At 47.3% G+C, this 23,879-nt stretch overlaps 1 protein-coding gene across 2 annotated transcripts in view; it reads left to right on the forward strand.

Annotated features, from left to right (window-relative positions):
- Ttll11 (tubulin tyrosine ligase like 11) overlaps positions 1–23,879 on the forward strand; it is a 237,692-nt gene that overhangs the window by 64,173 nt on the left and 149,640 nt on the right. For both annotated transcript variants that reach the window (XM_021156572.3, XM_021156573.3), the window contains exon 4: positions 17,225–17,800. In XM_021156572.3, the coding sequence (XP_021012231.2) occupies positions 17,225–17,800 (576 nt within the window). The remainder of the gene's footprint in view (positions 1–17,224; positions 17,801–23,879) is intronic.

Genomic DNA, 23,879 nt, shown 5'->3' on the forward strand with positions numbered 1-23,879 from the left:
AAAGACTGAATAGTATTTCATTATAAATGTATACTACATTTCGTATCCACTCATCTGTTTATAGGCACTGGAATAATTCCCTATCTAGGCTGTTATGTGCAGGGCTGCATCAAACAGGGAAATATGCAGGTAAATCTTCAATATATTAATCCATTTCCTTTTGCTATAACATAGTAAATGAACTGTAGATCATGTTTCTAATTTTTTTGAGGAACTTTACAAATTACGATACCGCTGTTTTCCACAGCGACCATGCACAAAGGTTTCCTCTTCTCTGAAGCCTCATTAATACGGTAATACTTGACCTCTGTTGTTTCAGCAACAGCCATTCTGACAGCTAGCGATGATAAAGACGTTAGCTTGCATTCTTTGATGGCTGGTGATCAGGAGCATTCCCCTGCATCCCTGATAATACTTTGCACATCTTCTCCTGAGAAATGTCTATGCAGATCCTTAGCCACGTTACTCTATTTTCATTTTGCATTTGTGTGGGTGTCATTGTCTTTGTGCAGGTACATACTGGGTTCGAGGTCTTTCTTAACCATTACCTGGCCTTATTTTTTGAGATCGGATTTCTCACTGAACCTAAATGCCATTTCAAGTAGACTGGTTCACTATCAGTCCCTGGGATCATGTCTCTGCCTCTCCAGTACTTGGGGTAAGACATGTGACATCACACCTACCTGTTATGTGGGTGCTAGGGATCCAAATTCAGATGTTCACGCTTGCACAGGCACATTTAAGTTGTGTGTGTCCCTTCTTTATCCCAGACAGTGATGTCTATTGGATGTGTGGTCTGAAAATATTTCCTAAAATTCTATTGGTTGTATCTTTACCTGTTGGTTACTTCCTTCAGGTTTTGTGGTTTTTTTTTTCAACTTTGTCCCAATAGTGTACAGATAAGAAAGTTCTGGATAGTGGGTGTCACTCACCTGTGTGCCATTTACTCTCCTTCTCTTGGTGGAACTTAGTCTGTGCCCATCGTCTGGCATTTTAATGAGCACAGGTTAGTCATTTAGGTGGCTGCCTCTCAGTCTAGGGTTGTCTAGGTTACCTCATCACTGGATTCAGACTATGAATCATTGGTCAGAATATCACAGAAGCCACGCTGTGTCTTTCCTGGGAATATCCCATCTGAAAGTGCCTCCTGTCCATGTGTCTGATTATTGGGGACATTAACTTGAATCATTTGGTTAAGATGATGTGTGCCAAGCTCCCAGTGCAAAAACTATTTCTCCACCCTAATCAGTAAACATCTTGTGGGGAGGTACTTATGGGAAGCCCTGTTGTTCTGACAACTTCTCCTTTCTAGCTTTAGCTTTCATTAATAAGCCTTGCTTGACTCTGTTATGATGATGGTGATGGTTGCAAAATGGGGATCATCTAATGCCACCAACCCTTGTTCAGTTGCCTGGTGTTGTTTTGCTTCGAAGAAGAACTTGGCTTTCTCACTTCCTTATTGATGTGTGTACACATTCATGTTAGTGTGCTCTTGTAGACTATTGCACATTGGGTTGTAATGTTTTAATATTATTTGATAGGATGCTTAAATTATCCAAGATTTGGCCATAAGGACCCTGAGTACTTTTAGCAGTCCCTGCCATTCTTTGTATCACTGTGACAGTGTATCACTGTGACATAAGATGCTCTGGGTCCCTTTTGTGTTTTCCTGTCCCAGCCACAGAATCAGCCAATTCTCCAATAAATCTTAGGGGTTCTTTGGATGCTTATTGCCACACAAGTGCTTCTTTTATTAACAGAATTGTGGCTGGGGCATGATGGTGCGCACCTATGATCCCAGCACTGAAGGGGAGGAAGCAGGAGGAGGTAGAGTTTGAGGGCAGCCCAAGTTACACAGTGAGACTCTTATCTCAAGCAACAGAAAAGATGAGTCGTGGCATTCTCTTTGCTATCCTAGAATAACGGATAGGTAACCTGCACCCAGAGTCAACACAAACAAACAAAACACACCCCTCTAACTGCACTCTAGACAGACAAGTAAGGCAGCATGCTTCACAAACAAACGGTCCCAACTTCAGTGAGTTCTCAGTTATACTATGTGACAAGATGAACCACACTCCCTGGCTCGCTCCTGACCTATAATGAGCAGGTTTGGATATAAGGTAATATTTGATTAAGCAAGTCTCTCCCTCTATTTAATATTTCTCTGTATTTGACTATATTTTCTATATTTAAAACTATTTCCATAAGGAATCGCTGGATATTATATGCATGGCAGTATACCATGATCCATGGCACCATTAGTAAGGTGGTGTTCCTGAAATAGTAAATATACTCGATAAAATTTCAGGAATGAAAAAAGGAAAAATGTAATTTCCCTTCTATGTAACCAGCCCTTTGTGAGTGTGTGTGTGTGTGTGTGTGTGTGTGTGTGTGTGTGTGTGTGTGTGTGTGTTACTTAATTCAAACCAGAAAACTTTCCCCTATTTCTACAGGACACAAAGGAAGGTTCTGGGCTGTCCTTATCTCATCTATAAAACAGCCTTTCACATTCATGAAGCCATGACAAGATGGCTCAATACAATGAAGTCTTTCTGGAATCCTTGGACCCTGCCCTGCCCCCAAATGGCTAGTAATATGTTCTAGTCACTGTGACAATGACAAATGCCACCAGAAACTTCTAAGACCCTTCCTAGGTGGCAGTGCCAGCTTCCTCAAGACTGTAGGCCAACCAACATGAGGCAAAAGCATTTCACCCCAGTACCTTAGAAATGCAAACCTCGTATATTGCTCAGAGGCACTACTTTTTAATACAGCCAAGAATTGTGTCTAATGCTATGCATTTGCCTGGTCCCCACTCTACTTTCTGAATTAAAATGAGTCAGGTCTGTCTCCCTGCTTGAGGGAGGAGACAGCTGAGTTCACTGGTTTAGGTGGCCCAAACTGATAGCCAGAGTATCCCAGGAAGACTTGTGGTATCATGGGATGGAGCTATCCTGCTGGCATAACCAGTTTGCCAGAAAGCATGAAGAACCTTGGAAGCTCTAAGCAGAGTAGTTCTCAGAAGGGTCATCAGACAGAACCCTCCATTGTCCAGATGAGGAAACTGAAGCCCAGAGAGGGGAAGAGACTTGGCCAAGATGCACAGAGAATTGAAAATACTAATTAGGCTTAGACTGGAAGACATTGGCATCAAAGAAATCCCAGAGACTGGAAAGGACCCAAGAATGTGAAAGCCACTTTCCTTTCTGGGTGGGTCCCTGACGACCTGGGTAAGTGGTCGGATTCTAGCTTTTTCATACATGGACAACTAAATGTGTTTCAAGGCCCTTCTCTACTCTTTCGGGTGTGGTTTGGCCCTCTTGGTCCCAGAGAGCATACGTACTCTGTAGACGCTATGACAGCCCTTTACAGATTCTAAAGTGACCTCTGCGTCTGCTGAGTGTTCTAAGCTACAGTCTCTGCATGTGGTACTGCCATTACTGAGATGAACAAACCTGACATGGTTCTTTTTGAGAAACAAACACGACATAAGCAGCAACACAGGCTCTAACCCCCATGTTCCTTAGCACTGTGGTAACACACACACACACACACACACACACACACACACACACACACACACCACCACCACCACCACCACCAGGCTCTGGAGCAACTTGCATTGGATCAGCCACAGCTGATATCATTGCCTTCAGCTCAGTAGAACTTAATAAGGACCCTCTCAGAGGGCTGTTGGAAGGATAGCAAGAGAGAGTTTTAATAAGAATGAGGTAGTGCCCCCCAGCACTGATGCTTAATAAATGTTAGTTTATTTCTCTCTCCTTCCCTAACTCGACATGCTTGAAGCAACCTGCTAATACTTAGCACAGAAAGTGGGATAAAAATGATTCGCCTCTGTGTCCTTGTTCTCCAGCCTTTGCTTAGATAACCATGCAGTACTTCTAAAAGTACAGGACCAAAGGCTGGAAGATGTCTCCGGATAAAGTGCTCGCTATGCAAACATGAAGTCATGCATTTGAATCACCAGACACCACGTAGTGTAGGATGCATGTATAACCATGGATAGCATGCATTTGCAATCCCAAGGGTCCTAAGGAGAGAGGAAAGGTGAGATCAGGAGAATCCTGAGAGCTTACAGCCAGGGAACCTGGTGTATGCAGTGGGAATAGGGAGCAGTGAACAATAGGGACCCTGTTTCAAATAAGGTGAAAGGCAAGGTCCTCTGGCCTCCACACACGCACTATGGCACGCATACACCCACAATCATATGTATGCATACATCATACACACATACACATATATTTAAACTACATGGGCCAAACATACACAAGGAACTCATGCTTGTTTGGATTAAAGGCTAAGGAAAAATGGAAACAGTTTCCCTGATTGTGGTAATGTCACATACTTACTACCCCATCCACTAATGCCGCCATCTTGCTACGTGTCATATTTCGAGATGAGAATCAATCTACTTTTATTAATCTAAAGAGATGTGAGTGCCTGTTGTTCTCCAAGCACTCTATGGCCATGCAAGCCTGGGAAATGCAGAACCTGGGAGGTTCACTGTGACCCCACTTGGCAGGTGAAGACATCAACACGGATGTGTAACAGACTGCCTCACTTTAACACGTGTTTCTTCTGTGTGTGGCTCACCTGGGGTACTGTATTTTGGAGGCCTGTGGTGCCTCTCCTACTGAGAGTGACACTGCTGCTCTGTCCTGTGGGCTCTAGGTGAGGCCTAAGGAAAGCAGGTTAGCCAGGGCTTGCTGCTCATCCTTGTAATCCCAGGACTCCCAAGGCACGGGAGGAGGACCAGGAGTTTCAAGGTCAGTACCAGCCTGGGCTACAGGGACTCCTTCTGTGTCAGTTGACAGGGATCTTGAGGACCTGAGACTTATGGGGTCTAAATATGGCACTGGGGTCTAGGAACATTGCCCTCTGCCATCAAGGGAAAAATTGAGAGCTACCACACTGAGGAGGTTAGGGTCTCCTGTGAAGAAGAGTACGTAGCTGTGCACCCTTTCGCTGTCCCCCTCGCTCTCCTTGAGTTATTGATTAGTCCATTTATATTGGGGAATAAGAGTTAGAGCATAGGTGTGGTTCTGAGCCAAGTAGGGATCCAGCTGCCCCTCTTCATCCTCAGCTCCCTGGTAATGTGGTAATTGTGACTTGTGAGATGCTCCCAAAAGAAGAATGCATTGAGAGGAATGGTGGGCAAGTCAGCTGTCACTCAGAAAGCTTCCTCTGTAGCTCTTCTTGGGATCATCAAGGATGATCCAAGGTGAAGATGCCTATCAGAGATGAGTGGGGAAGGAGACCTTTCCTGTGAGCCCTCTACTGGCAGATTAGCCCCAATCTGGTTGTCCACTGTCCACCTGCCACCCTTCAATGAAAAGAGACACAAAATAACATTCATCCTCCATTGCCTTTGTGCCCAGCTCAGTTTCCAGCGGCCACTCTCCTTTCCAGGTGATCAAAGGCACACGAGAGCAGTTTCCTTTCATGTCAGTCCCTGCAGGCTTCCCTTGAACCCCACACTCACCTGTGTGGGAACCAGATGCTTGCCAGGGCATCCTGACCCCACTCTGTTGGTGGAGACCATCTGGGGAGACAGTCCCCATGCTGGGTGTCGAGACACTTGTCAGCTGGCTCAGGCACTCGCTCACACAATCTACCCAGGCCGTCTCTGTGCAGGGTCCTGCCTGCTCTGCTGTCCCTGATCACTTGCTTGAGGACCTGGGACAGCCACACCCACCCACACGCCATGCCACTAAAGCTCTGGACAGCCAGAAATAAGATTCCCAGCCCAGTCTACAAGGTGGTCTTGATTTTGTTATCCACAACCTCCTGACCTCTGGCTCTGTCATTCAAGGCTCCCTTGACTTCTCCAGGCCTCATTGCTCTCCCTTATAACATTATTAGGAGTAGTCTCCCGCCACCTCTCAACACGCAGCATGGTGTGATATGAGGATTAAGTGAAATAACAAATGTAAGGCACATTGTAGGTGCTCAGGAGATGCTGTTCTCCATACGTATTGATGCATTTTAAAGCATAAAGCTGTGAGCAGGAACTAGTGCCACAGACTCTCAAAGCTGATGCAGCTCTGCAGAAGTATGGCTTTGGAACTCTGAACACACACCTATGTTTAGATCCTGGTTCTCTGGAATGCAAAATATGTGACCTTGGAGAAATACATTTTCTTCTAAGACTCAGTTTTACAGCCAGGTATGGTGGTTCATGCTTGTAATTTACCCCAGCACTTGGAAGGCAGAGGCAGGAGGATTAGAAGTTCAAAGCTAGGCACATATGCACACACACACACACACACACACACACAGAACTGTATCTGGCCTATAAAAATGGCACTTTCATACAGTTCGCCCCTTGGTGCCTACTTTATACTGTTGTTTATAAGAACTGACCATACTGTGTGGGAACTGCTCACACTGCCTGCATTGCAGTCTTCAAGATGACTTGGGAAGCTAGTGAGGTGACATATGTGATGGATGACACAGGAGCCATTAGGTGTATAAAGACATAGAATGATGAGGTGTGTGTGTGCGTGTGTGCTCGAGTGTGAAGGGAGAAGGCAGGTGATCCCAGATCTCTGGCATGGGGACGTGAGTAGGTAGTGGCGGTGTTCACTGAAAAAGCACACACAGAGGAATAGGTTTGAAGGGAAAGATGAGTTCCCTGCTCGGAGTGTATGCTGTGATGAGTCTGGGGCCCAGGACAGCAGCACTCCAGACAGATCGAGAGTCACCTGCACGGGGCAGACTTTGACTGAGGTCATGAGAGTGCTGAGGATTCACCCAGGCCTAGCATTCACAGAATGTTAGTGTTGGGACACAATGTGACAGAATTGAACTGGCTTCAGGCATCAGCCAAGTCCCACTCTTGTCTCATGTAAAGTTGTAGAAGGCGGGACAGACTGGCAGGAGAATCTTGGCATGTCCTCTGGAGTTAGCAGTTACCCAGTGTCTCAAGAGTGTAGGAGAATCTGCCAGCTACAAAGCACCCAGGTAGAATTTCTCCCTCACCCCGTAGGGTCAGACTTCAGCTATACACGTGGATATGCTTAGTCTTGTCACTAAGACTGCCATTTTGTCTGGCAGAGCATTGAGGTAAAGGGCGCCTGGGTGGAAGGTTACAAAATATGGCATTGATCAGTTTAATGTGTGGATTACTGCAGGAATATGAGAGACATGGGCATGCAGTGTTGGGCGGGACGAAGACACGAGCCAGTGATCTGAAGTGCTCTTGACTGTAATGAAGTTGTATATACTTGGAAGTGAACTAAAGATTATTTAGCCAGTTCATTAGTAGGAAATCCTCGCAATTGGAAAAACGGCTTTAGCTGGAGGGGGAACTCACTCGGCAGTTGAATGCTGTGTTCAGGGTGGGCGCAGCTGTGAGGTTTTCTGTAATTTCACAGGAAACTCTGGGGGCCCATGAGACCAGGATCCAGGCTGGGAGCTTGAACCCTGGAGGGAGTGGACCTAGGACAGAGTGGATCTAGGGAACATGAGTTTGACATCACTGGGACCCAGCTGAGGGTCCGTAAGCAGGTTCCAGTCAATGACAGGATAGCCCAGGCATGTACTTAGACCCTAGCCAAGGCAGTTGGGATGTACCTTTAACAGGAACCCAAGGAATATTGGGGAAAACCAAGGCAGGCTCTAGTTGAAATCAGAAGATTAAGTGAAATGCTAGCTAATACTAGATTGGTCTCTCACCGTTGGGAACAAGCATCACTCTTCTGTTGGACAAGGTATTGACAAGTAGAAGATAAACAGCTTGGTCAGGGTCCAGCAGTCAGTGTGGCAGGTTGAATGTCATTTCAGCCTGTCCCCCAAGGGCTGATGTGTTGGGATCTTGGTCCCAGTGTCCCAGTGCTGGGAGATGCTGGACCTGGTGGGAAGTCCTTAGATCACTCAGAGATTAGGGCAGTTCTCTGGGACCTTGTGTTCTCAAAAGACCACGTTAACACAGAGTGAGCTCCTGAGTCACTCTTTGGATTCCTGTCCATCTTGAATATGATGTCATTTGCCATGAGATGTTCACCAGAGCTGATAGGAGATACCCTTGAACCTCCCAGTCTATGAGCAAAATAAACCAGTTTTCTTCACAAACTTCCCAACCTATAGGAACAGAAACAGACAAATTTTCCTAGAAAGTGTCTATAGAGATTTGAATCAACATCTGTTTGTCTCCAAAGCCTTATAACCTGTAGTCCTACTGTCCCCAGTGGGCATGCAGACACATGGCAAGAAATGGAAACAGCAGCTTGAGGCCCTTCATGTACTGCGAGATCACCTAGGGCCTCGGAATGACATGCTCCAGGCCACCCTGGTCAGGCTTGGTACCATTTTTTAGGGAAGCCAAGTAAGAATGGGTAGAGAGCTTGCTAGGGCTGGAACCGTGGGGAAGAGTCCCAGGAAAGCCAGGTAGGGCTCACCGCAAGGCTGGTGTCCTCCATGCTCCGAGCTGCAGTATGAAGGGGCTGGTGTTAAGGAGGGCCTTGGAAAAATGGACAAACACAAAATGACTAGTTCCTTCCGATTAGGTGAGGTTTATGGCCCTAGATGTAACCTCAAATGGCGTTTTGATTGCTCCCTAATGATGGATAGATTCTGCCCCACATAAAGTCGCACTCACCAAGAGTGACATCCATTAAATTGATGACAGACATCTGAGCTAAAGTGGGTGGACGACTCTTGGCTCTAGCTTCTCTGAGCAGTTTGTGTGGTGCTGTGCCTGCTTCCCAGGTAAAACCCAAAGCATCTTCTAAAGAAAAGGCCAGCCCAGGCTAGAGTGCCCGTTCCACTTGCTGTCTGGACAACTGTCGGCTCCCCAAGTGCCTTACCAGGCCCATTTCCTTGTTTCCTGTGGAATGGTAACTTGAAACCCACAGATTACTAGGCAGAGCTCAGAAGTATTTGCTGTCACTCAACAGATGTTGCATGTTGTTCAGAATGAGACAGCTGCTCCCAAAAACCTTGAGAGCCCCAGTTCATTCTGGTAGAGAGAACTTTAGGCCAGGACTCTGAAGATTTTGTGTTTTAATTCTCTGTCTGCTGCTAGTTATATGACAGCCTTGGGCAAGTCTCTGGGTCTCTCCGTCTTGGTTTCTGTTTATAAAGGATGTGGGTGTGCACAAATACACACAGGTGCAGTGACATTTCCTTCCTGTGCCTTGAAGGGCTGAGTGTGGAAAGACAGCTGGATGCAGGGAAGCAGCATGGTGGGAAGCGAAAGATCCACTTGGAGAATTGTATGCCAGGCAAGCACACCCATGAGTGGGTATGCATGCTGGGTAGGAATTCTGCAAGTGAAGAGGGGCAGAGGGGCCAGTGGAGGCCTCAGGCAAACACACACGAAGGCAAGAAAGAGGGACAGGGTAAGGATGGAGACAGGCTGCTGGGGTGGGTGAATCAAGGCTGCCACCAAGGAAGACATCTCCCTGAAGGCTGTGTCACACATGGGTGACCAGCAACAGATGCGTGGGAATACTTAGCACTATTCCTTTTAAACCAATAGTCTGTGATAAAGCTGCAGGGTGTTGTTTGGTCTTTTTGTCTTGTTTTTTTTTTTCTTTTTTTTTTTCAATTTAAAAATTACAATTTAGCTTTTCTTAACTGGGATCCTTTCAAAGCCGGTTACAGTGGCAGGTGCCCTCCTTTCCACATGGTCCGTGCCTCTCATTAAGTCAGAGCTGAAGGTGTCAGGACCTATCCCCACCCTCACCCCCACCCCCCTCCACGAGCTATCCTGCATCCCGGCTTAAAATCCAGGTCTCATCCTGGCAGATAGCACCTCGTGGTTTTTCTTTTCAGATCAGCAGAGTATCTGCATCAAAATACATTTTCTTGAGGAAATATTGAACAACATGGTTGCAGAAGCTGAAATTAACTTTGTGGCAAGAGCTGGTGGTCAGTTCAGGGTGACTCAGCAAAAGGACTCCTTCCTCCCCGCCCCACCTCTGCTCTTTGCCCTGTTCCCTCATTCTGTACCTGGCATAGCACCCCTCTGTGAATACTGAGGCCCTAAAACCTGAGACCTTCACTCCCCCACCTCCTTATATCCATCTGGTTACCAGTACGTCCCTAGCAACCTAGTTCTCTGTGTCACTCCTCTGCCTCCGCGCAGCTATCGATGCCCCTGTTCCAGGCCATCCGGACTCTTGTGGCCATGACACTGTCTTTGGTCAGTCTCAGCCTCCCGTGTGGCAGTCTCCAGGTGAAGAGCTCTGCCTCTGCGGCAGGTGTCATCACCTGCTGACTTCGCAATAAGTATGTCTTCTACAGGCATGAGAGAGTATTTGAACACTTGGTCTCCAGTTGGTGGCAGTGTTGGGGAGGTTCAGGAGGTACAGCCTTGTTGGGGGAAGTATATCTCTAGAGGTGGGTTTGGAGAGTGTAAAGAAGCCATCTCTAGTGTATGCTCTCTGCTTCCTGTCTATCACTCAAGATGTGAGCTGTCAGCTTGTTCTTCAGCCATCATGGGGCCATGAGCCAAAATAAATTCTCTTCCATAAGTCGCCTTGGTCATGGCGTTTAGCACAGCAACAGATAAGTAACAAAGACGTGAAGTGACAGTAAGCACTTCCCAGCTGTCTCCTTCTTGTCCCGATATCTGGATCATCACCTCCCCTGCTCCTGCTAAATCTCCCCTCCTCTTAGCTCCCTAACAGGACTGTGAAAGTCATCGGCCCATGAGCCTCTGGTTTCTGCTCACTGCGATGAGATGCTTGATCTAAATAATGGAAAGGAGGAGGAAGGACCTGGGGAGGTTTTAGCCTTTTAGAGGTTTAGGCACACAACTGTGTATTTTGCCTCCAGAATGTTGCTCAAGCATTTCCTCTCTGTCCCTGGACATCTGCCTCCTCCAGGACATTTTCTACCTCGCAGCTGAAGGATCTTCCTGTAATCATACACATCAATTAGTTTCTTCCTTCTCGAAAGCAAGTTGCCACCTTTGCAGAGTATCATCATCCTGACTCCCCAAAGGGATATTCATCAAGATTCTTTCCAATCAGGCTCACTTCTCACACTCAGGCACGAGCTTTTCACTTTGGACATGGATTCTAGAATCTGACTGCCTGGATTCAAACTCTGGCTTCACACCCTACTGACTGTGTTACTTTTGGAAGGTTAATAGACATCTCTGGCCCTCTATTTTCTAGTCTATAAAATAAGATGGTTGTGAGGATTAAATGAGATGCAGTGTGCAAAACAGGGCCTGAACCATAGTGTCTTGAGTGGCTCCTGCTTAGCTCGTGAGTGGGAGTCTTGTGTGACCCCATGAGTGTGAGTCTTGTGTGATATCTTGAGTGGGAGTCTGTGTGATCATAAGTGGAAGTCTTGTATGATCTCATGAGTGGGAGTCTTGTGTAACCTCATGAGTGTGAATCTTGTGTGATCTCCTGAGTGGGACTCTTGTGTGACCTCATGAGTGGGAGTCTTGTGTGATCTCTTGAGTGGGAGTTTTATGTAATCTCTTGAGTGTGAGTCTTGGGTGACCTCATGAGTGGGAAGGGACTCTTGTGTGATCTCATGAGTGGAGCCTTATGTCTACTCCTGACTATAATGATCATTCTCTTGCTGTTCTCCACTATTGGCAGTCTCCTGAATGTCTCCTGTTCTCTCCTGCTTTGTCATCTACTCAAGTTGTTCTTTATAACCACCCTCATCACCTCCCACTTTGCCTCTCAGATGGCCCATGTTGCCCTCCTTGTTTGGCCTGGGTCACCTACATGACAACAGCTTCACTCTTAGTTGGCCTCAGGAATTGTTGTGTACATCAAGAGTTGGAATTTCCCTTTGAAAGACCCACAACGTGAGGACTCCCCCACGTTCTGACTCAGGAGAGGCGACACCCCAAAATCACCCACAAGAAACGGTCTTGCTGCAACTGCAAGAGGATTTTTATTCGAGAGCGTTCTCGGGCCCATGGTCATACACCACGCAGGGGTAGAGGACCATGGCGCCCCGAGTAGCTGTATAAGGGGGTATTTAAAGGAAGAAACCACAACTCAAGGAAGTGGGGAGGGCGTTGTTGGAAAAATACCAAAGATACCAGTTAAGAGTCACAAGGAAGTGCAAAGTCACAAGAGTCAAGGAGGCTACCTGGTAATTGTTCTGGTTAACTCTCAGTTTCTAAGAGCCCCTAACAATAGCACATTTGCATGGCAGTTTCCGGTGTTGGTCAGGGTGACTTTCTTTGAATGAACACTCTTTGAACCCAGGAAGCAGGTAGGTGGAGGAAGGAATGTCGCTATCAAGGTATGATTAGCATACCTTGGAGCAATGAGTCACAAAGGTCACATTCCCAAGCCTCATCCTAAAGGCCTAGAATTTTGTTACTTCTTCACCTTGAGTACCAGTCTCAGACCCCACGGCTGTTGGACTCGTCCCTTGTGTCCTGCCCAGTATACACTTTGTCTATCAGAGTCTTGTTTGTCCTGAAGATCCATGACACCAATGGCCTGGATTGTTAGGATGAAACGTAGGTCCTCCAATGTGACAAAACATGGCTCTAACTAGCTTTGACATCTCTGGTGTCATCATAATTCAGAACTTGTCCCCATGCCTGCCCCTCGTTGCTAATAATGCTCTGTGGCTTTCTAGTCTGGCTGCTGAACTTCCTCCCTCCAGGTGCTCTGGCTTGCTTCTCACACAGGCCTTGCCTGCCTGATGCAAACTCGTCATAAATCTCCCATGAGCTCACAGATCACCCTGTGTGCTGGTGATAAAGCACAGCATGATCTCTCTGGTGGTTCCATGAATGTTTGTGATACAGCCTTCAATAGAGAAACCCCTGCTTAGCACTAGCTAGCAGGTTGAGCCCCAGGACCTTCTAGTAAACCCTCAATTTTATAGGTGAACACGGCAGAGCACAGAAGAAAGTCCAGTGACCTTCCATGGTCACATGACAGGCAGAAATATCCTAGCAACACTGGAGCCAAAATCCAGATTTTTCTGGTTTACGCTTCTTTCAATTCAACGAAGGCTAATTGGTGCAAACACACATAACAAAAGTTTACCAGCTTTGCCTATTTTTTTCTTTTGTGTGGCAGGGGGTGTACATGTATGTTTTCACATAGATGCATGCACATGTATGTATGTACACATGGAGCCCAGAGACTGTTGTCAAGAATCTCTGATCTAGTCCTTGGTGTTAGCTTTCCAGACTACCTGGAGCTCATCGCTTCCGCTATGCTGGCCAATCAGAGAGCTGCTGGGATCTGCCTGTCACAGTGCTGCCCACCCCACCCCGATTCTGGCATTATAGGCACATGCCACATGCCCAGCTTTTTATCTGGTTGCTGGGGCTAGAACCCAGGCCCACATGCTTGGGTGGCAGGGACTCTATCAGCTTCATAATTTTTGGAGGGTAAAGTTCAGTGGTACAAATATTGCCCAATCCAGCTGTAGAATTTTTAAAACCTTAAGCTTAAATTCTGTCCTTATTAAATTGCTAACTCTACTAACCACCCCACCCCCAACCCCAACCCCTTCTATTTCTGTATTCTTGCCACTTCAAATTCTTAAGAATTTGACTGCTTGGGGACCTTGCACAGTGGGATCCTAAAGTCCTTTTGGTTTTGTGTTTGGCTTGTTTCTCTGCACAGAGTGCTCAAGGTTTCGGTCTTTCAGGCTAATAATATCCCACTTAAGTAATGTTGGAAAGCCAGGCTTTCTCAGACGCCTTTCCAGGATACCACTAGGGGGCAGTAAAGGTGCAGAAATTTTTCAATAAGCCTCCTGAGTGCCAGGCAAGCCAGCCGGCATCCCCTATGTATCTCTTTCAGCCATCCGAGTATACAGTTACAAGATAATGGATTTCACATCCGACAGCAGAGTTGGATAAACCAGAGATACCATCAGCTGTAGTTTAAGAGCCGTCTTCCTCACATTCGGCCAACACTAAGGCATAGAACTTCATTTCAGACAGTGGCTTCAGATGCTATTTTGGCTTAATTAATTCACTTTAGTCCGGTGGTTCTCAGTGCACACGACAGAATCAGATATTCAGACTTCAGCCAGAATCGTCAGAATTTCGGTGGAAGGTGAGGGTGAGGTTGGGCCCAGAGACAGAAGCTATATTTAACATCAGTCGTTGAACGGAAAGATGTCTGTTAAGCAAAACCAGAAAGGTTCAGAAGATATGAATTCTGATTTATTTTTATTTTTTTATTTTTTTGGCTGAGAGGACTGGAAATATAGGAACCTCATTTCCTAGACCCAGCACTTGTATGTGCATATGTGTGGAGGCCAGAGGTCAGAGGTCAAAGGTCAAAGCCAATGGTCCTTCTCAATCGCTCTTTACCCATTTTAAGACAAGGTCTCTCATTGTGCCTGGAGCCCAGTGGGCAGCCAGCCCTGGGGTTCCTCCTGTCTCTGCCCCCCTAGATCTGGAATCACAGTGCTATACCACCATGTCTAGCTTTCTTATGTGGGTGCTGGGGGTCACACTCAGGTCCTGCTTTCATAGCAGTTAGTGAGCCAGGCTGTGACACTTTTGAACACATTAGGAACCCAGACTGAAGATTTGGAGTTGGGGTATCCCAGACAGCTCAGGATTCAAAGACACAGTTCCAAGACAGTCACGTTCAGGGTGAGGTCAGAGCCCAGATATTAGTAATGGCTGAGATATTAAAGTCTTTGGCTGATTAGTCGTGGCACACGCCTTTAATTCCAGCACTTGGGAGGCAGAGGCAGGCAGATTTCTGAGTTCAAGGCCAGACTGGTCTACACAGAGAAACTCTCTCTTGAAAAAAACAAAACAACAACAAAAGTCTTTGCTACAGGAATCAGAAAAACGGATCTTTCATTTTATCTTATCAAAAATAAAATTGTCACAGGGAACCTGAGGTGGGATCCAAGACCTGGGTTCTTACCCCACCTGCCTCACAGGCCCCGCCCCTTCCCTCAGCCTCAGCCTTCCCCTCTGCACTATGAGCAGATGGGATGATGTCGCTCTCCGAGGATCCTTTGGTTCAGAAAATTCAATGATTCTATTAGAATTAATAATCTTGATTTGTAATGACGACTCTGGCACAGAGAGGAAGAAATATTTAACAGTGTAATGAATGACAGAGACTATTGACCATGTAGTTTAATTTATTTAAGGCACATACCCTGAATTCAAAGGAGAAAATATCACTCCTGATAATATATTGAACTGTTAGTATCATCGGCCTAGCAAAAGCTTTCTAGAGGGAAAAAATTACCCACCAGTGCAAACTTGACATTTTTCACTTGCTGATCCACGGCTGTCGTTCGTCTATAGCAGCCATGTTTGCTGTAAGGGCTATGCGTGTGGGTGCTTCGGATGAATATTAAATAATGACATAAGCGTCAAGGTCACTGATGCAGGCAAGGCTGTGAGGAGGTTGGGCCTGAGAGGGAACCCGCATTGATCTCTTGTGAAGTTCTGTTCTGGAATCCTGCTGACGTGGAGGACACAATTGATGGGAGCCATTATCAAGGCTGTAAGTGTACCTCCATTGTTAAGGATCTTTTACAAGACCCAGGAATCGGCAAAAGCTTCAGCTAGAAATATAGGCCAGTCAACGAGATAAGTGCATTCTAGAGAGTGGATGGCCTGGGTCAGGCTTGCACAGTGAAGGCAAAGGCTGATGGGAGGCCAGCGCCAGACCATCATCGACTTCTCCTGCAAGTCGGGCACTGTTTCTGGGGATGGCTCAGAAGAGAGCTTCCATGCCAGGAGCTACAGAGAGCAAGATGTCTGTCTTCACATGTCCCCAGTGAAAACGTCTTCTCTGAGCATTTCAGCCCACCTTCTTCCATAGCTTCCCAAAGCACACCCCAACAAAGATGTCTGGATGGCTCAAGACTTCTGAATTTGTAAAGTATAGAAATGTATGTCTTTCAGCTCCAGAGGCTAAGAAGTCCAATGCCAAGATGCTGATAGCTGGTGAGGGGCCTTCTTACTACATCACAAGGTGACAGAGAGCACCATGGGACAAGACACATCCAATGTGCTAGCCAGCACACAGGAGGGCTGATCTCTCCCTTTCTTATGAAACTACCAGTGCTGTCATATGGCTATATGCTTAGGCTTCTTCAACTTTACCTGCCAAGTTTCTACATTAAGAAACCATCAACATGTGCATATAGAGGTTAAGTTTCCAACATGTGAACTTCAGGGGGAACACCTTGAAGCCATAGCCTGGAGGAATCAGGTACCCATAAATTATACACAACCACAGGTCCAGATCTGGGCTGGCCAAGTGCCTAGATGGTCTTGGGCATGTCCTGCTGGCCCAGATCTGGGAAAGAGCAGCTGCTGCAGATGACAGAACCTAGTTCCTGAAAGGTCCAGACAGGTGGAGGAATTGGCTAAGTCTGTGAGATACACATAATAAAGCAGAAAGCCTGTTTCTCATGTGCTAGCTCAGGGTTTGTTACTGGGCCTGGTCCTTTGTACATCTCAGCTCGTCACATCTTTATATTGTTCCATTGAGGGTTGAAAAGAATATGGAGGAAGGCACAGGGCTCTAGGGTAATCAATCCAGGATTTAGCCTCAACGCTGCTGCCTCCCCCAGTTAAACTCACAGGTTTATTTTCTCTTTGAGTCCTTAGCCTGCTCAGGTGGTCGGATGTTTGCCAAGCATGCACAGAGCCCAGCACCACACAAGCCAGCTGTGATACTTGCTTATCTGTAATCCTAGCACTTGGGAGGTGAAGATGGTTGGGTGACGAGTTCAAGGTCATCCTTAGCTATAGAGCAAGTTCAAGGCCAGGCTGGACAAGATGCCCTGTCTCAAAACAAACAAGATCCAGAAAGGGGGGAAAAAAACCCTTAATTCTATTTGACAAGTATTGAAGGTAGAGAGAAATAATTTGCTCTGTAAATGACACCGGCAGAGCTTGAATCCAGGCAGGCTGACTCTTTCCTCTCATATGTAACAATGGCTGCATCCCTCCATAACAACCGTGTTTTTTGGGAGGGTTTGATGAGGTGACTAGTGTAAAGAGCCCAGTGCAATTCCTGGCATGTCACAGGTAGTCACAAATTGTATTAAGCTGTTGCCGTTGGTATAGTTACATGACTTGTTAAGGATACAACTAAGAACTGGTGAAGTGACTTGAACTCAGGTCACCCACCTCACTCTTGAGTACAAGACTGAGGACAAGTCTCATGTCACTGGACCCCCAGGCAGTGTCATCTCTGTGGAAGGGAGATATCTGACACATCCCTAACAGTCTGGTCTTTTCCCTCCCTTCCAGGTCCAAACGGTGAAAGATGGTGACCCCTCCTGGAAGCCCACTTTTATTGTGAAACCGGATAGTGGTTGTCAGGGTGACGGAATCTACCTCATTAAGGATCCCTGTGATGGCCGCCTGACTGGGACCCTCCATAACAGGCCGGCAGTGGTCCAGGAGTACATCCGCAAGCCTCTCCTCATTGACAAGCTCAAGTTCGACATCCGTCTGTATGTCTTGCTGAAGTCCTTGGATCCCTTAGAGATTTATATTGCCAAAGATGGACTCTCTAGGTTTTGTACAGAGCCATATCAAGAACCTAACCCCCAGAATCTGCACCATGTCTATATGCACTTGACCAACTACTCCCTGAATATCCACAGCAGCAAGTTCGTCCACTCTGACAGCGCCAGCACGGGCAGCAAGAGGACTTTCTCTAGCATTCTTTGTAGACTGTCTTCCAAAGGTGTGGACATCAAGAAGGTCTGGTCTGATATCATCTCCTTAGTTATTAAGACTGTCATCGCCCTGACCCCAGAGCTCAAAGTTTTCTACCAGTCAGACATCCCAACAGGAAGGCCGGGGCCCACCTGCTTCCAGGTAACCATGCCAACCGCCACCCTGAGTTTTAGCCTTGACTGGGCTAGGGAAAGGCTCCTTGGCTATGTGATGAAGGATGGGTAGGATTGCATTGTCAGAGGTGGGGATACACAGGTGATGGCCACTCTGGGATTTTGTGTTAACCCCCCAGACCAACTTTGAACTTTCTGTTTCCTAGGTGACTTGGGGCAGGCTACTTTCCTTCATTTAACTATAAATCTGTAAGATTCTTGTGAGCGCACATATGTCATGCATACATTCTTTGTTCATTGGACAGCTGTTACTGCTTACTTAGGAGGGGGTCAGGCATTGTTGTAGAATCCTGCTGCCCAATGCCAAGGATCCACAGTGGGGAAAGCCATTAAAGAAGCCATTGACACAGAGGGTTACATGTCGTAGAATCAAGTAGGAAATGGACCAAGTGCAATGGGGTTGTGGACCAAGCCACCATTCCTGGCTCAGTGCAAGAAGTCTTCTTAAAAGACATGGCAGTCCCACTGAAAGTTGAGGAGAGAGATGGAGCAGGAAAGAATGAATAGGGATCACCACAGACTATTCTAGGTAAAGACATGCTGCTCTGGAGGTAAGAGGGAAATCTGATGTGTTTGGAACACCCAAAGAAGTTCAGTGTGGTTAGGGCACATTTTGAGGCACAAAGGAGGGATATGAGAAAAGATGAGGTGGGGGTGAGTAGATCAAGCCCACGTTGCGGAGAGCCTTGGGGTCAGTGGCAACCATCATCAGAGGATTATAAATGGGACAGATCATGGTCAGCTCAGAAGTACACAGTTCCATGATCAGTGGGTTATGTATTGAGCCAAGGCTGGCTGCCAGGAGATTGCTAATGTATGCTTCTGTACATGCAAGAGCAGATGCTGGCTCTGCATAGGAAGATCTTGATAGACATGAAGAGAAAAGCTGAGTTCCATCTGAGGGTGTTGGATGGCTAGACTCAGTGACTGAGGGGCTCTGGGGAAAGAGAAGAGATGGTAGCAGAGAGGAGAAGAGTTCCTGGGGTAGAGTTCTTGGGATCTTGGAAAGATGGATAGAGACTACTTGTAGAGGATCGGGCTAGCAGTTAAGGGCCAGGATCTGAAGGCAAATGCCTGCATGGCAGTTGAAAGAAGAGGTTAGTACACAGGTGGCTATTTGGGCTGGCATTTGGGAAAGACTGGTGGGTTGGAGAAAGAACTGGGAAGTTATCCACTGCCGTGATTGAAGGTATGAGGTGGTATGGACAAGACCCCCATGACACCCCCAGTTAACAGGAGGATGGAAAGAGGCAGGGAACCAACAAAGGAGACTGAGAAGATGGATCAAGGGGTAACGTGTTGGAAATGCCAAGGAAGAGACGCTCAGAAAATACCTGAGCATGGGCCTGTAGCCTCAAACATTGCCAGGACGTCAGGCAAGAGCATTCCTGGAACTGTCCATTATGTTCACTGACACTTGTCCTGGGGACTCTAGGAAAAGATGTCTTGGGCAGCCAGCCAGTTTGTGAGAGGGAAGGAAATGGAGTATGGTGTAAAACAGCTTTTTAAAACATAGCTCTCAGGGGTGAGCCAGGGGCATGGAGACTAGGCACTTATGAGGCACACCCTTCCTGTCACCAGATCTGTCAGACCAGGCAAGAGAAGATATGATGGACTTCTGGGATCCTCTCCTCATAATCTTTCATATTGTTGCATAGCATGATGGGAGTGGGGTGGAGGGTGGTGTGTGTGTGTGTGTGTGTATGTGTGTGTGTGTGTGTGTGTGTGTGTAATAGAACAACACAGAACATATTTGTAATGATCACACCCAGCTCATTGCCCAGCTCTGATTTGTGTTCTTCCCTATTCTCTTCCCCAACCCATCCTCTACATAACCACTATTCTGAATCGTATGTTGACCATTTCCTCGACTTTTAGAACTACACGTGGTCATGCATATATGTCCCCCCAGACAGGACACTGCCTTATCTGACTCACTTCCGAGCTTCATATCAGCCCCGGTGTGACTCCCACCTTCTGAAGTGCCTGCTCTTTCACAGGCAATGGCCCAAAGGTCTGGCCCATTGCTGGGGCTAGTGGCATGGCTTGGCTCGCACTGGTGCACACCACATAAGTACGCACAATTTATCACTTTTTCTGTCAAAGGAGATCTGGGTGTTTCCTGACTGGGCTAGAAGGGTTGAAGGCAGTAAGGGACGAGAGTGAAGAGAGGGGTCAGAGCAATGTCTCTCATAGATAGACACCTACTGACCAGCCCACAAGCACACTGGGTAGCTCCAGATCCAGAGACTCAGGGATTTAGCCCCCATCAGCAGGGTCATCAGGTGAAAGCCTCTGGTCAGGGATTGAGACAAAGTGAGAAGTAGTAATTGTCCCATAGAGTCCCATCCATGGTCCTATGCCAGTCCTGCTCTCTGAGCCTGCAGTTCTTAAGCAGGTATTTGCAATAGCCATGAGGAGATGGTTAGAAAGGGCTACTGAGGAAGACTTCAGGACAGTGCCAGAACAAAGAAGTCCCGACCCAGGCCACCACAAAGTGAGGGTCACACCCTGGGCTCATCCCTGAGGACAAGTGTGGCCATGCCTGTTTGGCTATTCTAAGAGCATCCCATGGGGCCAGGCAAGCATGACCAAACCACAGAGGCCCAGCAAGGAGGACCGGGTGGTCATTATGTGTGTGTCCTGCAGTAGACAGGCGACAACAGCCACCAAGGTTGGGGTAGGGCCACCTGTAGGGGACTGAAGGTCTAGATCAGGAGCCACTGCTTTGGTTGGGGTCACAGCTAGATGGGCCCAGAACCTCATGGCCATTTGCTACTATTTGACCACACACTAAACGCTTCCAGGGTGAGGAGACAGGCTAGGAATGAAGCCCTTTCTGGTATAGTAAGTACTGGAGACTTTCTCACCACCTAGTGTGTCTTTGGTTCCCTCTGCACCTGTGTGTGTGTGTGTGTGTGTGTGTGTGTGTGTGTGTGTGTGTGTGCGCGCGCCCCCATGTGCACACTGGGAAGTGATGTGGGTGAAGAGGCTTTAAGAAGGTGTCAAGTGGTATCTGCTTAGCATTTGTTGCTCTGAGTGCCTCGAATTCATAGTAAGGAAGAGGGTTTGGAACCTACTTACAGCCGAGTCCACTCCTGCTTGCTCTGTCTGAATCACCTTTCAGGATGCTGTTAGCTGGGCTCTAGACACACAGGCAGACCTTGAGGTTTCCATGGTATGGTTCTGATGTCCGTTTGCCATGTGACCTGTCCTAAGTCACTTAACTCTTCAGGAACTTAGCTTCCTCCCCTGCCTTACAGGGTCAACACCCAACTCCTGTGAGACATGGATGACATAGGAAACACTTTGCATACTGTTGAGACTCGGCACAAGTGCAGGAAGTTAATACTTAGCTGGGCAGGTCTTTCTTGCTTGTAGCAAGACCTGGCCAGATGGCAGCATTACAGAGCATAAACCCTGGCCAACCAAATTACACTCATCTGGGGCATGTGACTGTGACCCTGTTCCAGCCATGACCACAGTAATGACTTGGGAAACATGGTGGCCAAGCAACAGCTGGCACGCCTCTGCTGTGGTCAGATTTCCTGTAATCTGCTGCTGAGGAACACAGCTGCCCTGTCATTTCAGCCTCTGCCTTGTCATTGCCCAGGCAGCCCCAACCACAGAGCCTCACATCTGCTGTCTTGAGGGCAGCAGTGTGACCCTGGCTTAAATATCAAGGTCAGCCTGGGTGTAGACAGTCATGTGGCAGAAACACACACAGAGGGAACACACTTTGTGGCTTGAACTGTATAGTTTTCTTGTTCTCCATGTCTAATTTTGCCTTTAGCCATGACCCTCCTGTTGGATGTCTAGAGATAGAGCTTTCCTAAGGCCTAGTATAAGCCTCCTCTTCCTGTGTCCTCTGCCCACTCTCTTACCCCACAGTCTAGACACATCACCAGGCAGAAGCTGAGAATCAGTGTATTGGGGTGGGGGTGGAGGGGCTGTCAAGGGCTGGGGTTTCCCTCTCAGATGGACTGGGTTGAGCTTCTCCCAGCTCCTGCTTACAGCAACTGTAGCTGGCGAGCTCGACAAGTCAACCTTTTCTAGTCTGGATTTTCGTAGCTATAAGTAGCAAAGCTTGTTTGTAGCCATACCCCAGAGTTGTTGCACACTCCAGTAAGAGGGAGCTGTGTAAAACAGCCCCCAACACACAGCAGTCACTTAATAAGTGAGAATATGGGTGTTTATTACTCTGACAACAGTTATCACACCTACCCACAAGAAGGTACCTTGAAGTTACTGTAAATCGGCAACTATCCTCATTTTAACTAGGACATTGGTGATACAAGTTTGGAATCAAGTTTGGAAACCAAGACCTTAGCCTGGTGTTTGTCGCATCCCAACCCAGCTGCCTAGCGCCCCTGTGCCTCAACCTTGGTTCTCCCACACCAGATCTGCTTCCTCTTCAGAGGTTGTCACCAGTGCCTCCCTGGTTGGACCATTGGTCCTCTGTCTCTGCCAGCCTGGACTGCTCACTCCTATTCACTAGTTTCAATATTCGGTACCTTCCAAAGTACAGCTCAAGACTTTCTTTCTCTGTAAAGCATTCCTTGTCCACTCTGACAGCTACGTTATTTTCTTCCTTTGCAATATATCACATTCCCTGGGTAACCACTGAGATGAGACCTGAGATAGGTGTGGGGCATGTAGCTAAGGCCAGGGCCTCTAAGGGGTGCTCCGGTTAGTGTGAAAGACTCAAAGAGATAATCCCTGCTCTGTATACATCAAGCTGTCCAAGTGCTCACATGAGATGAGGGGGGAGAGTTAACTGTCCAACTGAAGGCTCCCAGAGGAGGGGATGCCCGAGTGAGTTCAAGTCATGATTGAGGGTTTTCCCAGCAAACACCGAAGGGTCTCACATTCTCCTGTTTCCCTGCTACCTTAATGGTTGTTCTTCCCTGGCCTCTTCCTCTGGACCTGTTATTATTTGGAAATATATTGGAGGTCCCTAGAGATCAATTCTTGGAAACTTGTCTTTGTACATCTACCATCTCTTCCTAAATGATCTCATCCTGCCCTGTGGCTTTAGGGATCCGCTAAGTGCTGTTGAGCCCTAAATTCATATTGCTAATCTTGGCCTCTGCTGGAGCTCCAGGCTGATATATACCATTGCTCCCTTGCTCTTCCCACTGGGATAGCTAGTGGGCACCAAACACCAGAGTCAAAAGCAAACCCGCGCCTTCCCTCCTAAAGCTTGCCACCCACAGCTCTTCCTGTTTCTGTAAGCAAGCAGCATTCACATAGACCAGAAGCTGGAATCATCCTCTGCTCTTTCATCCCCTTCTTGCCACATGCAACTCACAAAGAACCCTGCAGGAGCCAACAAGAAGCTTCAGAAGTACAAGTCAAGTGGCATTGCCTTGCCTTGCTCAAACCCCGCAAGGGCGCCTTCATTGCACTCACAACCCTGGCTGCTTATGCGATTTATAAGATGCTGTCTAATCCATCCTCTCTGTTCTATCAGAGCTCAGCTCCTACCATGTTCCTTTCGGCCATCTACTTTGTTTCAGTACTCGTTTCTACAATGCTCTTGCCAGCCCTTCAAACAGGACTCACTCTTTTTAGTGTCTTTAGTTACTGTTGACATGTCACCTCCTGAAATCCACAGTTCTGGTCATGATGGAGCCACAAAGACTCATCCTTAACAGCTTGGCTGCCAGAAATATGTAAAAATAGGTATGTAAGTGTTTTGAGCTTTGGATGATAGAGGTGGCCTTCTACTGTGAGCCCAAGAAAAGGATAGAATCAAAGCAAATCCTGCTGATGTCCCTGCTTTCTGTTAGAGGCAGTGTCTGGAGTATGGGACAAGGATGGGGTGCCACACAGACCTGGTGACCTCAAGGAAAGAGACTGGTGATGTGGGCCAGATTCTGGAAAGCTGATGGCTAAGTCAAGAATGAGCCCCAGAAATCTATCCCAGGATCCCAGCAAGTCTTAGTGGAGTCCTAGGCCATTTGTGTGTGTGTTAGGGTGGGGGTGGGGTGTTCATCTACCAAGCTGGAAAAGAATGACCTGGAACTGGTAATGTGACCTTCTGG

This window comes from Mus caroli, unplaced genomic scaffold, assembly GCF_978045245.1.
Source record: "Mus caroli unplaced genomic scaffold, Mus_caroli_1 scaffold_2, whole genome shotgun sequence".
Taxonomy (NCBI): Eukaryota; Metazoa; Chordata; class Mammalia; order Rodentia; family Muridae; genus Mus; species Mus caroli.